The following is a 13,450-nucleotide window of genomic DNA, read 5'->3' on the forward strand; positions in this document are numbered from 1 at the left end:
CATTTTGTAACCATATTTTAGAGTAAATTCACTTAAAATATTAAAATTGAAGCTAAGAACATCTCCGCATTTAACAGGAATTAAAAAAAACATTATTTCTATTTTGCATCATGTCTCCTTCTCGGTCTCTCTCTCTCTCTCTCTCCCAGTCTTCAGGAACTTCCCATTGGCAAAATCACACAAGAGTGCTGGGAATCTGCAGTGTGGCAACTGCTGTGAGCGATGAGGCAACACGGGTCCAAGTGAGTATAAATACCAAATGATTTTACACATCCAGCCATCAGACAGGAGAACTAACAGGAGCTGACACGAGTCACCAAAAGATCTAAAGAAATCTACTTAATTTGCAAACTTAGACCAGTCCAACCAGCTAAGATGAAGACATTCAGTGTTGCAGTTGCAGTCGCCATCGTGCTCACCTTCATCTGTATCCAGCAGAGCTCTGCTGTCCCAACAGCTGAGGTAACAACTTGACTTTTACTCACTTATCATCTACAAGTATTTCATCCACATCCAAAAAAGTGTCTCCTGTTGTAAATGTGCGCACTTCACCAACAGGTGCAGGAAGTGGAGGAGCCAATGAGTGTTGAGTTCCCACTTGCTGAGCAGGAAGAGACATCAGTGGACTCCTGGATGGTGAGACGAGCTGACTGAATGAATGTGGACGAACACAACAAGCTCATTCACCTGATTTTGGATGTGTTTCCCCACAAAGGGTCCTGATGTAACACGAATGAACAGAGTGATGATGATGCTGGAGACGAACACATTGCTCATGTCTTCTATCTGTCACACAGATGCCGTATAACATCAGAGAGAAGCGCGGCATCAAGTGCAAGTTTTGCTGTGGCTGCTGCACCCCCGGGGTCTGTGGATTGTGCTGCAGATTCTGAGGAGTCCTTCTCCAACATTCATAGAGGCTCAAATCTTTCTGATTTTTGTTCAAGCTGATTTTAATGTGCATGTGCGACCACTAATTTTTCATCTAAATATTTAATTCTGCTGTGTATAATCACAATAAACTTTAGTGTCACCATACCATCGTGTGTACGAGTGTTTTCTTGTTTACAGATACATTCAAGTCCGTAGTTAGAGCTTATAAGTCAACATCTCTACGGTCACATTTTAGTTTGCCTTCAGTTGAGTCAGCAGTGATTTCATTTTGGGGACAACAAAAACATAAAGCTAATTGGAGAAATAATAGAAACAGCAATGTTTTGTGTTTTTACATTGACAAAATATTGCGGTTGTGTTTAGAAGTTGACATTAAACGATTAAGTAAAAAACTAATTAAAGCTAAAAACATGGCAGTTTACACAATGTAAACCCTTCTGCTAACATGATGATGTCCAGAAAGTGTTTGTATTGTGTTGGTGGCAACAAGAATAAGAGAAAATTTAACTTTTCATGTGGATAACTGGGATTTACAGGGTTTTTAATATTAAAGCTGACGGGATCAAAGACATTTGGAAATGAACAAATCAACAAGGGAGCATACAGACCAACAACTACAGGCTGCTAAAACTAGATAGTAAAATCAGTTTTTATTGTTAAAAGACAAGGTGATGCTTCAATTCAATTCATTTTATTTTGTAAAGCCCAAGATAGCAAATTACAAATTTGCCTCAGAGGGCTTTACAGTTTGTACACATGCAACATCCTCTGTCCCGAAACACACACATCGGCACAGAAAAAACTCCCCAAAAAATAAAAAACTCTTCAATGGGTAAAAAGGAGAAGAAGACCTTAGGGAGAACGTCAGAGGAGGGATCCCTCTCACAGGATGGACAGTTTACAACGGATGTCATGTGTACAGAACGAACAATGTAAAAGATGTATAATACATTGAATTCCCATAACAGAAATGATTCTAATACTACCAGGCGCACGGCAGGACCACAGCAGGGACAACCACCATGAGATAGAACCACCATCCACAGAAACCTGTGGGGAGGTAAAGCAAAAGACGTTAGGAAATGGTAATGTTGGTTTATGATGACAGTAATAGTAATATCATTAATATTTAAAATAATAATGATGATGATGATGGCAGCAGCAGGTGTCAGCAGGAATACGGCAGGTGTCAGGACCAGGGTCCAGAAGAAACCACGATCTACAGAGACCTGCTAGGGGAGAAAGCTCAACAAAACTCCCGGAAAGAAGCTGAATTAGTCATGTGCATTAATAAAAGGTGGATTATTATAGAAAGAGAGAGTGAGAGGGGAGCTCGGTGTGTGAAAGAAGTCCCCCAGCAGTCTAAGCCTATAGCAGCTTAACTACGGGTTGGTCAGGGCTAAACTTAGCCATCCCTAACTATAAGCGATATCAAAGAGTTTTAAGCTTCATCTTAAAAGAGCTGACCGAATCTGCCCCCCAGACTGAAAGTGGAACCTGGTTCCACAAAAGAGGAGCTTGATAACTGAAGGCTCTGGCCCCCAGCCTACTTTTTAAAACCATAGGAACAACAAGTAACCCAGCATCTATGGAGCGCAGCTGCCTTGTAGGGCAATAAGGTGTAACAAGCTCTTTAAGATAAGACGGTGCCTCACCAGCAAGTGCCTTGTAGGTGAGGAGAAGTACCTTAAATTATATTCTTGATTTAACAGGGAGCCAGTGCAGAGAAGTTAATACAGGAGTAATATGATCCCTTTTCTTAGTTCTTGTTAATACACGTGCTGCAGCATTCTGAATCAACTGGAGAGGCTTAAGAGATTTACAAGAGCAGCCTGATAACAAAGAATTACAGTAGTCCAGTCTCGAAGTAACAAACGCATGAACTAATTTTTCTGCATCACTTTGCGACAGGAATTTCCTGATTTTCGATATATTGCGTAGATGAAAAATGGCAGTCTTTGAAGTCTTCTTTATATGACAGTTAAATGACATATCCTGGTCTAAGAGAACTCCAAGATTCGTGACGGTGCTGCTGGGTACCAAAGTAATTCCATCCATAGAAAGTGTATCACGTGACAGCTGGCTTCAAAGGCGCTCTAGGCCTATCAAGATAACTTCTGTTTTTTCTGAGTTTAGCATTAGGAAGTTGCAGGTCATCCAAGTTTTGATGTCTCCAAGACATTCTTGAAGTCTAACTAGCTGGTCTGTCTCTTCTGGCTTGATCGACAGATACAGTTGAGTATCGTCTGCATAACAATGGAAGTTTATGCGGTGTTTCCTGATAAGTTCGCCCAAAGGAAGCATATAAAGGGTAAAAAAATTGGTCCAAGCACAGAACCTTGTGGGACTCTGTGATCAACATTGGTGGTCTTTGAGGATTCACCATTTACAATCACAAACTGGGATCGATACGATAAGTAGGATTTAAACCAGCTGAGTGCAGTTCCTTTGATACCAATCAAATGTCCTAGTCTCTGCAACAGGATACAATAATCAATGGTGTCAAATGCGGCACTGAGGTCCAGAAAGACAAGAAAAGAGACGAGTCCATGGTACGATACAAGTATAAGATCATTCGTAATTTTCACCAGTGCTGTTTCTGTCCTATAATGCACTCGAAATCCTGACTGGAAATCCTAAAACAAAGCATTGTTTTTGTAGAAAGTCAAATAATTGATTTACGACAGATTTCTCAAGGATCTTAAAGAGAAAGGAAAGATTTGAGATAGGTCTGTATTCAGCCAACACCTCTGGAGCAAGAGTAGGTTTCTTAAGAAGAGGTTTAATTACAGCTACCTTGAAGGACTGTGGTACATGTCCTGTCAACAAAGACAGACAAACATTAGCAAAGTAAAAGAGAACGTCGCTCCATACACATCTCACAATATTTGTGTGTCTCTTCAGTGGAGCAGAAAATTCAGCAGAAGTCACAAGTTTCATATCTCGTTTAGATCTTCTTTAATGAATCCAAATCCATTGCACGTTATCTGATTTTATTTTCATGAATAGAGCTATAAAAAAATATAATAATAATAATCATGAACGATAGAGCTGTACTTCGAAGCAAGCAAGACACAAATTACTGTAGGTAAAGGTTGATTTAACGTTGGACAGAAACACTGTGGCAGAAAAACAAAACACTTAGAAGTTCCCAGTCTTTAGGAATTTCCCATTGGCAAAAGCACACAAGGATGCTGGGAATCTGGAGTGTGGCAACTGCTGTGAGCGATGAGGCAACACGGGTCCAAGTGAGTATAAATATCAAATGATTTTACACATCCAGCCATCAGACAGGAGAACTCAGAGGAGCTGACAGGAGTCACCAAAAGATCTAAAGAAATCTACTTGATTTGCAAACTTAGACCAGTCCAACCAGCTAAGATGAAGACATTCAGTGTTGCAGTCGCCATCGTGCTCACCTTCATCTGTATCCAGCAGAGCTCTGCTGTCCCAACAGCTGAGGTAACAACTTGACTTTTACTCACTTATCATCTACAAGTATTTCATCCACATCCTAAAAAGTGTCTCCTGTTGTAAATGTGCGCACTTCACCAACAGGTGCAGGAAGTGGAGGAGCCAATGAGTGTTGAGTTCCCACTTGCTGAGCAGGAGGAGACATCAGTGGACTCCTGGAAGGTGAGCCGAGCTGACTGAATGAATGTGGACGAACACAACGAGCTGATTCACCTGATGCTGGATGTGTTTCCCCACAAAGGGTCTTGATGTAACACGAATGAACAGAGTGAGTGATGATGCTGCAGACGAACACATTGCTCATGTCTTCTATCTGTCACACAGATGCCGTATAACATCAGAGAGAAGCGCGGCATCAAGTGCAAGTTTTGCTGTGGGTGCTGCACCCCTGGTGTCTGTGGATTGTGCTGCAGATTCTGAGGAGTCCTTCTCCAACATTCATAAAGGCTCAAATCTTTCTGATTTTTGTTCAAGCTGATTTTAATTTGCGACCACTCATTTTTCATCTAAATATTTGATTCTGCTGTGTGTTATCCCAATAAACTTTATTGTCACCATACCATCGTGTGTACAAGTGTTTTCTGGTTTACAGATGCATTCAAGTCCGTACTGAGAGCTTATACTAAGTCAACCTCTCTACGATCACATTTTAGTTTGCCTTAAGTCATTTCAGTTGAGTCAGCAGTGATGAGGAAGGTTCTGCCCCCGGTTGCTGCTGCTGGTGGAACGTCTTAGCAGACCTTAGCAGCAGTAAAAGATGCAGCCCTTAAGTAGAACTCTTTAAATCAGGAAGTGGCCAATCAGAATCCAAATCATGTAAGTGATTGCAGATAGCTCAAAAAAATATACATTTTTACTTCTCCAGACTACAGATGGACTGTTGATGAACATCGTGATCGAGTAATTGTGGGGTTTTGTTTCATTTGTAGATCTGCAGAAGGTAGTGTCACCCCTTAGTTTCAAACATGGTCTGATCAGCCCTTATAATTACTGGTGTTTCCCTGGGTTCAGTTTGTTGGATCAGTTTGGGCCGATTGGTTCTGTTCTGATTATGTCAAGTGAACACACACTGAGTAAAATTCTGCTAAGTCGATGTCTTTTAAGGGCCGAGGATTCATTGCATCTTTTGTTAACTGTTTGTTTCATTTTGGAGGGAAGAAAAACACAAAGCTCTTTTTACAATTGGAGAAATCATAGAAACAATCTTGTTTTGTGTTTTTACATTGACAACATATTGCTGTTGTGTTTAGAAGTTGACATTAAACAATTAAGTATAAAACTAATTAAAGCTAAAAACATGGGAGTTTGCACCATGACAATCCTCCTGCTAACATGATGATGTCCAGAAAGTGTTTGTAGTGTGTTCGTGGCAACAAGAACAAGAGAAAAGTGAACTTTTCATGTGGATGACAATGATTTACAGATGGGCTTAGATATTTAAACAGGGTTTTTAATATTAAAGCTGACGGGATCAAAGACATTTTGAAATGAACTCCAATACCGATTGATTCTAATATATAAAAATGTATACATTGCAAAAGTTCCAAAGATTCAACACGCAACAGAATGCACTTTCAGAAAATGAAATATCAGTGTAGATAGTATCTTTAGGCTCTTTGTGTAGACTTACTCCTCATTGCATTGAGCTTGAAGCTAGCTTGTTGTTATTTTTAGCATTAGTTATTTTGACTGATTTAAGAAAAGTTTCCTTTCAACAAGTGAGCAAACACACCAACAACTAGAGGCTGCTAAAACTAGATACTAAAATTATGTTTAATTGTTAAAAGACAAGGAGATGTTTCTTCTTCATGTTACAAGACACAGATGTAGAGCCGTGCATTGCTCTATTTGTTGACACTGATGCTGATCTCACCTGACACAAGCGAGCATGGAGGTCAGAAGGCCCTTCAGTAAATAATGGAACTCAGGGATTTTGCTTTTTGCACAAGAGTCGAGATTTTGAAATACTTGAGTTATACTGAGAATTGAATTGGCCTTTATTTCACTTAAAGTCAGGAATCAGGAATCAGGAAACATTTATTGCCAAAATATGTCAAACATACAAGGAATTTGACTTGGCGGTTGGTGCGTGACAGTAGACAGTGTAACAATAGACAACAAGACAGCAGTGCACAAGTAATAAAATAAAATGAAATTAAATGCTAATGCTATGGGTTAGTAAAATAAGGCTATGGGTTAGTATAAAATAAGAGAATAAAGTTAGTTAAAAATTGAAAAAATTGAAAAATATAAAAAAATAAAGTGCACTAGCGAACAAGTGACAAAAAGATGAGTGAAAAATGACAGTAAAGGCAACATTAGTTAGTTTTGTTTTGTGTAATTTCATCTCTACCACTATTGATTCATATATATATATAACCTCGCTTTTCTTTTTCATACTGACAGTTGAAGCAATCCTATGCTGTTTAACTGATGAGAAAACTTTAATCAAATGGGATTTATTTGACGTTTAACTAAATGTTTGGGTCATTGTAAAGTGCCATCAAACATTAGCAAAATAGGAGAGAACGTCGCTCCACACAGATCTTGCAATGTTTCTTTTGTCAAGACAAGACAAGAAGACAAGAATTACTGTAGGTAAAGGTTGATTTACTTTACTTTACTTTATTGGACAGAAACACTGTGGCAAAAAAACAAAAGCTTCCACTATTGATTCATATATACATGTATATTCATGACCTGGCTTTTCTTTTTCATACTGACAGGTGATGTAATCCTACGCTGTTTAAATGATAAGAAAACTTGAATCAAATGTGAGAGAGTTTTAACGTTTATTGTATGTTTGTATGTCTTCAGGAATTTCCCATTGGCAAAATCACACAAGGATGCTGGGAATCTGGAGTGTGGCAACTGCTGTGAGCGATGAGGCAACACGGGTCCAAGTGAGTATAAATACCAAATGATTTTACACATCCAGCCATCAGACAGGAGAACCAACAGGAGCTGACAGGAGTCACCAAAAGATCTAAAGAAATCTACTTAATTTGCAAACTTAGACCAGTCCAACCGGCTAAGATGAAGACATTCAGTGTTGCAGTTGCAGTCGCCATCGTGCTCACCTTCATCTGTATCCAGCAGAGCTCTGCTGTCCCAACAGCTGAGGTAACAACTTGACTTTTACTCACTTATCATCTCCAAGTATTTCATCCACATCCAAAAAAGTGTCTCCTGTTGTAAATGTGCGCACTTCACCAACAGGTGCAGGAAGTGGAGGAGCCAATGAGTGTTGAGTTCCCACTTGCTGAGCAGGAGGAGACATCAGTGGACTCCTGGAAGGTGAGCCGAGCTGACTGAATGAATGTGGACGAACACAACGAGCTGATTCACCTGATGCTGGATGTGTTTCCCCACAAAGGGTCTTGATGTAACACGAATGAACAGAGTGAGTGATGATGCTGCAGACGAACACATTGCTCATGTCTTATATATGTCACACAGATGCCGTATAACATCAGAGAGAAGCGCGGCATCAAGTGCAAGTTTTGCTGTGGGTGCTGCACCCCCGGGGTCTGTGGATTGTGCTGCAGATTCTGAGGAGTCCTTCTCCAACATTCATAGAGGCTCAAATCTTTCTGATTTTTGTTCAAGCTGTTTTTAATGTGCATGTGCGACCACTCATTTTTCATCTAAATATTTAATTCTGCTGTGTATAATCACAATAAACTTTAGTGTCACCATACCATCAAGTGTACAAGTGTTTTCTTGTTTACAGATACATTCAAGTCCGTAGTTAGAGCTTATAAGTCAACATCTCTACGGTCACATTTTAGTTTGCCTTATGTCATTTCAGTTAAGTCAGCAGTGATCAGGAATGTTCTGCCCCCAGTTGCTGCTGCTGGAGGAACGTCTCAACATCCACTGATTTGTTTTAAACGTAACACTTTTATTGCAATGAACAAAAAAATGATTTGGTTTAGTTTGTAAGCCGAGATGAGTCTCTATCATCCTCAACCTCATCCAAGTGGATTATCAATACAAAACATCCTTGGAAATACCTGCTGTATCTTATCCAAGCACTCACAACAATTACATTACACTGTGTCAGAAAATACCACGAAGGTGTAGAAAGTAACTCAGCAACCAGATAACCAGCTGGGATGAAGACTAAAAGTTAGAATTCAGTCCAACCCCTCCAGTCAAAACACAGTGTTTTTTAGCAGCTATATCAGGGGGGTTGATGACTAAAATACCACACATGAAGAAGAAATATGATTAAGTGCATGATAAGAGATGCTCTTAAAACTAAGTGGCAGAATTAGATCAAATACATAGTTTACATTAGTTTTAAGAATGCTGATGGAGATTCTCTCCTCTTTTTTAAAACAATTAACATAATGTTGGCAGTAGTCAAATCAATGTGAAGCTTTCTAATACCATTCCCTTCGTACAGCCGAAAATCGCAAATTTTGCCTCAGAGTCCCAGTGCTAACCAGGCCCAGCACAGCTCGGCTCTGCTCGGCTCGTTACCGGAGAGGGGAGGTATGGCATCGGGCCACGGTGGTACGCATGCTATTGTGTTACTTTCAGCATGGCTGGATTGCACATTGCAATTATAATGACCACAAAGGTCAAATAAATGGCCTCGTGTTAACTCGGTGCAGGAATGATTAGGGAATACACACACAGACTTGTGAATGGAGAAGCAACATGCAGAGAGGTCAGCACATCGCAAGTGACAAGCAGAACAATGGAGGACCTATTTAAACATATGTGATTACGATTTAATAACCTCACACACACACACAGACTCCTAGTCTGGAGCCTGCAGGCTCCCGCTCTGATCCCACCCTCATGCAGCGATGCGGGGGGCTGAGCGGCGTGCCAGGCCTGCCTCGCGCCCAGACGGATGCCCGTTGCACGCCCCCGTGCCAACAGAGCCGCTGCCAAACCACACAAGGAGATAGTAAACGTTCAGCTTCCTAATGCACTCACACACACCATGTGGTTTATTTTATCTGACTCATAGCCACGTACACACACACACACAAAACACAATGAAGGCAGGCAGGCAGCAATTAGGGGCCTATTCAACGGTAAACTACAGTATACTGGCTCTATAAATCAGCAAACTAAAGTTTGTTAAGTGCTCGAGTGGTGAGCTGCAGAAATCGCAGGATGTTACGGTTGTTGGGACACACATGGTCGAGGTCAGGCGAGAATAAAGTGTTTTAAATAACTTTTTTGGTGGAAATGCATATGTTTGGTAAGAACTCAGCACACTAAGCAAGAATTGGATGCTGCTGCACGAGTTGTGTGTGAGTTTACTAATGGATGCTTTGATATAGTTTTGCTGTTTTTATCAGGCCTCTTTCTACTTCAATTCCCGTACTGTTGTTTGATTCCTCATTCACCCGCGAGGCTTTTCTTTAAGAATTCAAGGTAACACACTTCAGGTTGATGACTGAATGCCCGTAGCATTGGGCTAAAGGTAACACATGTAGCTCCAACGTGCACTGTCAGGGAATATTAAAATGTATCCTGGCGGAACACAATCCATTAATTAAAATGAATTAAACATAAATTACGTATGTCAATTACAAACAGTAGCAAGAGAAGAATAGTCAGGAGATTCCCATCATCATTGATACACATGACCTAGAAGCCATGAATGCCTGGAAGCAACTCCATGGAAATCCATCAGTTTGTTGTTAAGAATTTGAGGTTGGACCAAAGCGGTGGACCGACATTACCAGCCAGCATGCATGGCCAAAAAGTTAATGATGGAATCCTTATTTGCTGCAAAAAATATATCCAGTTTATTTCCTTGCAAAACATAGCTAACGTTAAGCTGTGGTTGGTAAAACACCAAACTTTTTTTATAGATAACATCTTTACAACAGGACGTGTGTTTTGAATAATACTTTTTAAGATAAATATCTTAACATTGGGGAATAGAACTACGCAATTGCTGTCTATTAATGTTCCTCTTGATATGATCCAGATCGCCTCATTACACACAGTTCTGCCTGTAACATCTCATTCGTTGTTCCAGGGTCGAACCGACAGATTAGTCATCACTTTCTGCAGTTAATCAGAGAGAGCAGAGTGCGAACTCAAAGCTCCACCGCAGGTCACACTCCACGGCAAAGCCTGGGAGCCATTCACTCACTCACACACACACTCACTCACACACACACACACACACACACACACACACACACACACACACTCTCGAGGCTTAGAAACACTGACATAAGGTCAAGACCTCCCCTTCAGCTGAGTCGATTACTACAACCCACACGCAGGCCCCGATAACATGTGCTGCGCTGAGGATGATGATTGTGTTGCTCTGGCAGCATCACAGGAAACAGCCCGGCCAATGAGGCCGAGGTGCGACGCCCTGCTGCAGCAGCCTCCGCCTCCTCGGCTCGCCTCGAGGGGGGCAATCAACCTTCATGGGCTTCTCACAGGGCGGATAATGCCCGTTGGTACGTGCGTAAATGTATGAATGAATATTTCCTCCGCAGACCCTCCAAGTGGTGGCAAAGGTTGCTTCGGGAACCATGGCGCTGCATAATCCGGCCTTGAATGAAAGCGAGGAGGGGGGGGCGGAGGGGGAGATGAACATTCCCGGACAATGAGACCCCTCCTTTACCCCACGCTGTGCTCAGACCCACTTAAATTGGCTTACCCACAATGCAACACGTGGCTCAAGTGAATGGCCCCCCCTGGAACCAGTGCAGTGCCACTGCAGCGCCGCTCCCCGAAGCCACAAGTGTGAGCAATGGCTCGAATACAACCCTTCTGGGCCCATACTGAGCACATTATATCCTGCTCAACTGGTCTTAATATACTTTAATAAGACCTGTTTTTGATTAATTCTCCCTTGAAACCGGTAGTAACACGGCTACTAGGCACATAAAAAATTGGAATGAATGGGGCGAGGCTGCCAGAGTCAGGAGGGGGAAAAAGGGAATCCGTGTGGATTTGTCCTCACCAGCTGGCTCTTGAGCCCAATATAATAGTTGTGCCCATGGCTCCCAGAGCACCGCTAAGAGGAAATATTTGCCAGGTCTTTAATGTGTTTAAGGTGCGCTGTATGATTCAGTTCAGGTCATAAAGCCCTTGGATGTCACATCCTGAGAGGAAGGACAGAGCTGCTCCGCTCTGCTTTAAGTGAAAGGGGACAATGACTTGGTATTGTGTTCTCAATGTAAAAAAAAAGAAAAAAAGCCGGGCATTTGAGAGGCACTTGGGTTTACATATGCCACAAAAAATATTGACAGCACCCATAGGACACACCTTAATGGGTATTACGGAAAGGCCTGTCCATGGTAGATGGCAATTAAAAGTCCTGTGTCCCCCCATTGCACCTGCTGCTATGTGGCCAAACCGCAGAAACACTACCACAACAAGTGACTCGTAAATATTCCCCCATTTCTATTTCCCCCACGTCAAGCCCGAGCATAAAGAACGTTAATGTTTTTTCCCTTCCTGTCCGGCAGGTGAGGCAGATGTGAAAGGGCATTTCTGGACTTCTTTTCACAGTTTTCCGTTTTAAACTGTAGCAAATAACCGTCACAGGCGATTATCTTTTATTGAAGAGGATATTTATTTTTGGGATTAACTTGTTTCCTAGCAACTCTGAATGAAAGTTGACTTTGCATTGCATTTTTGCAATTAGGAGCGCGTTGAGTAATAAAAGTCACCCATTAATGCCACCGTTTAGCGGGCTTGTATAGACCAAGATGGCTTGCATATGGCAGACTTGTTCAAACTATTAGGATCTGCTGGTCCTCTGACACCACCATGTTCCCGCCTGTTGCTGTTTTGGCCCCTGCCAAACACCACGGCTAAACCCACACGATGATGAATGATTCCAGGATTTCCCTCAACTCTAAGTGATGGCTCATTATATGGTTATTAAAAGTCGCCACCAATGTCATAGCTTCCAATCCTGCCATCTGTGTTGGAACTAATGTGTCACTGGTGCCACAACGGCACCCTTACAGCACGCAACAGCATGTGAGTGTAGAGCAGAGGTCTCAGAGGACCTCCTTTTTCCCTCCGACTGTCTAGTGAGGTGCACGCAGTGTGCACAGGAGATGCATTCATGTGTCGTATCAACCTGTTATAATAGCGCAGATTACTATCACCGATCCATACAGCGTGGAGCCCACTGGGCCATTTCCTGTCAGTGGTTTCACTTGTCGCGCCTTTGAAGCGGGCTGTAATAATAGGACCCAACAGAACTAATGAAAATGCTCTCTGTCAGATTAAAAGGGAGCTTCAGACTCAGCCGCCTAACCACATTCAGCACAAACAGTGAGACACATGCACACGCAGAAGCACACGTGCACCAACAGTTTACAGAAGTGGTTTACACAGGGAGGAACGTTCCTTCTGATGTGTCTGGATGACTGCTTACCCTCCCGACAACACAGAATAGCATCAGCTGGATTGGATTGATGTCAGAGGGGAAAGGTGAGGGGAAACAAAGAGGCTCATTCCTTCGATACGTGCAATGTTTATCTCTTTTTTTTTTCCATTGATGCTGCAATGCACGCTGTAGTTGGTGGTCCTGTTCTTAATGATTCCACTTCAGTGCAGTTCCTCTCCATAAGCCTTAAGGTTTAATCCCTCAGTCTGGAGCAGTGAGGGTCTGGCCCAGGGGATGACATCTGTGAATCGTTCATTAACTTGTAACCAGCAGCAGATGTCTTCAAAAGCAACTCACAACATCTACGCTGTATTTCTTTCCCTGCAAATGTCACTTTGGCTTCGCTTCATTGCCTCGTGGGCATGAGGATCCTTTTGACTTAACGCTTAAAAAGAAAATGCAATTTTGTGACGACAATGTATTTACCCATTTCTTTTTTTTACATGATTGGGCCACTTAGAGATAGAGAGGACTCAGCTAGCTGTAATCATTATGCACGTGCTGCACTGCATACTGGGGTTGGTTAAAAGGGTACATGAATTTAAGTAAGTCAAAGTACTACACATGGAAAAATATCAGCACCAAGTCACCTCGGCAACAGAGGAGCTCCCTGCAATATATGGGCACAATTCATTATCACTGTTAAATATACAAGTATCTTCCTCATTGTGGCCTCACAAT

The 13,450-nt window shown here is 41.9% G+C and overlaps 3 protein-coding genes across 3 annotated transcripts; all 3 read left to right on the forward strand.

The window, feature by feature from the left end:
* Positions 1-269: 269 nt before the first annotated feature.
* On the forward strand, positions 270-1,038 carry LOC120809999 (hepcidin). The gene is made up of 3 exons (XM_040164189.2): positions 270-462; positions 559-636; positions 798-1,038. The coding sequence occupies exons 1-3, from the start codon at positions 376-378 to the stop codon at positions 891-893; spliced, it is 261 nt and encodes an 86-aa protein (XP_040020123.1). The 5' UTR covers positions 270-375; the 3' UTR covers positions 894-1,038.
* Positions 1,039-4,180: 3,142 nt separating this feature from the next.
* On the forward strand, positions 4,181-4,927 carry LOC120810713 (hepcidin). The gene is made up of 3 exons (XM_040165533.2): positions 4,181-4,356; positions 4,453-4,530; positions 4,693-4,927. Exons 1-3 carry the CDS (start codon positions 4,276-4,278, stop codon positions 4,786-4,788), a joined length of 255 nt encoding a protein of 84 aa, XP_040021467.2. The 5' UTR covers positions 4,181-4,275; the 3' UTR covers positions 4,789-4,927.
* A 2,374-nt stretch (positions 4,928-7,301) lies between these two features.
* On the forward strand, positions 7,302-8,068 carry LOC120809998 (hepcidin). Its single transcript, XM_040164187.2, has 3 exons — positions 7,302-7,491; positions 7,588-7,665; positions 7,828-8,068. The coding sequence occupies exons 1-3, from the start codon at positions 7,405-7,407 to the stop codon at positions 7,921-7,923; spliced, it is 261 nt and encodes an 86-aa protein (XP_040020121.1). The 5' UTR covers positions 7,302-7,404; the 3' UTR covers positions 7,924-8,068.
* The last annotated feature ends 5,382 nt before the right edge of the window (positions 8,069-13,450 follow it).

Source organism: Gasterosteus aculeatus, chromosome 20 (assembly GCF_964276395.1).
Source record: "Gasterosteus aculeatus chromosome 20, fGasAcu3.hap1.1, whole genome shotgun sequence".
Classification (NCBI taxonomy): domain Eukaryota; kingdom Metazoa; phylum Chordata; class Actinopteri; order Perciformes; family Gasterosteidae; genus Gasterosteus; species Gasterosteus aculeatus.